This window comes from Lycium ferocissimum, chromosome 8, assembly GCF_029784015.1.
Source record: "Lycium ferocissimum isolate CSIRO_LF1 chromosome 8, AGI_CSIRO_Lferr_CH_V1, whole genome shotgun sequence".
In the NCBI taxonomy this organism is placed as follows: domain Eukaryota; kingdom Viridiplantae; phylum Streptophyta; class Magnoliopsida; order Solanales; family Solanaceae; genus Lycium; species Lycium ferocissimum.
In genome coordinates this window covers 54,502,484-54,505,053 of record NC_081349.1, presented here as the reverse complement: position 1 = coordinate 54,505,053, position 2,570 = coordinate 54,502,484, and the positions used below count along the sequence as shown (strand labels likewise).

At 43.2% G+C, this 2,570-nt stretch overlaps 1 protein-coding gene across 1 annotated transcript; it reads left to right on the top strand.

Moving 5' to 3' along the window:
- Positions 1–452: 452 nt before the first annotated feature.
- Positions 453–1,213, top strand: LOC132066487 (uncharacterized). The gene is made up of 2 exons (XM_059459792.1): positions 453–570; positions 990–1,213. Exons 1-2 carry the CDS (start codon positions 453–455, stop codon positions 1,211–1,213), a joined length of 342 nt encoding a protein of 113 aa, XP_059315775.1.
- Positions 1,214–2,570: the final 1,357 nt, after the last annotated feature.

The window sequence follows — 2,570 nt, the reverse complement described above, 5'->3', positions numbered from 1 at the left end:
GATATGGATGGAGTTGCTTAAGGATTGCGATATTACAATCATGTATCATCCTGGCAAGGCAAATGTGGTGGCAGATGCCTTGAGCAGGAAATTAGCTAGCATGGGCAGTTTGGCTCATTTGATTATGTCAGAGCGTCCGTTGGCCAGGGATGTTCTGACTCTGGCTAACAGTTTCATGAGGCTTGATGTGTCGATTCAAGCAGAGTGTTGGATTGTGTTGAGGCGAGTCATCGTTTCTGGAGCAGATTAAGGCCAGACAGTTCGAGAATGCGAGTTTGAGTAGGATTCGCGATAAAGTCTTGCATGTTGAGGCCAAGGAGGCCGTGATCGATGATGAGGGCATCTTGAGAATCAAGGTCCTTGTTTGTGTTCCCCGTGTTAATGATTTGATTTAGACAATTTTAGCGAAGACTCATAGTTCTAGATATTCCATTCATCCTGGTGCTACTAAGATGTACCATGACTTAAGGCAGCACTACTGGTGGGCTAGGAGGAAGCGCGATATTGTTAAGTTCATTGCACAATGTTTGAATTGCCAACAGGTGAAGTACGAACATCAGAGACCCAAGGGTACACTTCAGAGGATGCCCATTCTAGAGTGGAAGTGGGAGAGGATAGCGATGGATTTTGTGGTTGGTCTTCTGAAGACCTTGGATAAGTTTGATTCGATTTGGGTCATTATTGATAGATTGACCAAGTCTACCTTTTAGATTACCCATACTGCTCAGAAGTTGGCCCAGATTTATATCCAGGAGATTGTTCACCTACATGGGGTTTCTATTTCCATCATATCTGATAGAGGCACGACGTTTACATCCCAATTTTAGAAGACTTTGCATTTAGAGTTGGGTACTAGATTGCACCTTAGTACAGCTTTCCACCCTCATACAGATGGCCAGTCTAGGCGGACTATTGTGTCCTAGAAGATATGCTCCGAGCTTGTGTGATAGACTTCAGTGGCCATTGGAATCAGTTCTTACAATTGGCAGAGTTTGCGTATAACAATAGTTACCACTCAAGCAATGCCATGGCCCCATTTGAAGCACTTTATGGGAGGAGATGTAGGTCTCTTATTGTGTGGTTTGATACATTTGAGGTAAGGTCACGGGATACAGATCTTTTGAGGGAGTCATTAGATAAGGTCAAGGTGATTCAGGAAAAACTCTTGGCGGCTCAGAGTAGAAAGAAGGAGTATGCGGATCTGAGATCTTAAGTTCATGGTTGGTGAACAAGTCTTGTTGAAGGTCTTACCCATGAAGGGTGTGATGAGGTTTGGGAAGAAAGGTAAGCTTAGTCCCAGATTCAATGGTCCATTTGAGATTCTCAATCGTGTGGGGGATATAGCCTATGAGTTGGCTTATCCCCCAGGTTTGTTAGGTGTTTGTCCAGTGTTCCATGTTTCTATGTCGAAGAGATATCATGGTGATGGTTCGTTTATCATTCGTTGGGATTATGTCTTGTTGGATGAGAATCTGTCCTATAAGGATGAGCCTATTACAATTCTAGATAGAGAGGTTCGTAAGCTAAAGTCGAAGATATAACAGCAGTGAAGGTTCAGTGGAAGAACTGTCCCGTTGAGAAAGCTACTTGGGAGACCGAATCTGATATGCACAATAACTATTCCCAACTTTTCACTGAGTCAGGTACCTTTTCCCTTGTTTTTCTTTCTTGTCCGTTCGGGAATGAATGGTTGTTTAATTGGTATCTGATGTAACGACCCGTTAGATCATTATGGGGGGGGGGGGGGACTTAGTACTCGGACCTCCGTTAGGAATTTCGAGGCTGCGGGTGAGTCCATAGCATGTTTTTATGTATATGTGCATCTTTGGTTTGCGTTTGTAGGGCCTCAAATTGGTGTTGGGATTTTTGGGTGAAAAACTAGTGGGAAAACCCGAGCTACTGATCAAAATGGACAGCTGCAGCGGTGGTGGGACCGCTGTAGAGAGTCCGTCATAGCGGGGCAAGGATCGCCGCTGTAGGGAGTCGGGGAATAAATAAAGTCCTCCAAATCGGGAGGTTTACCGCTATAGTGAGACCGCTGCACTGAGACATCGACCGCTACAGCAGTCGACGGGGGCAGAATCAGCATTTTATATTCTTTATTTCGAACTCATTCCCCACATAACTCCAAAACAGTTCCCAAGAACTCTTGTGGCGAATTCTAAGGCTAGGGCTAAAACACTCTTGAAAGGTAAGTCTTAGCCCTTTACTTTGTTCATTCCATCATCACATTAAGTTCCATGATTAGTCTAAGGTTCGTTAATGGTGAATGAAAGGGCTAAAGCCCCAGAACTTAAGAAACCCTAAAATAATGATGGGGTAGTGATTTTATTGTTATTTATTCGTCTACGGTTATAGATTATCATTTCCAAGGGTGGGAATTCAAGTTCTAATGGATGAGAATGACGTATCGAGACCTAGGGTTTCATAAAGATGATAACTTTGACATATAAACTTCTTGTAAAAGGGTTGAATTGATTAGAAAACTCATGAATAGAAATGGTATGATGGTTGGGGTCGATTGTATGATGAATTCACACTTAGTGATAGTTCACCCATTTGAAAAGGGT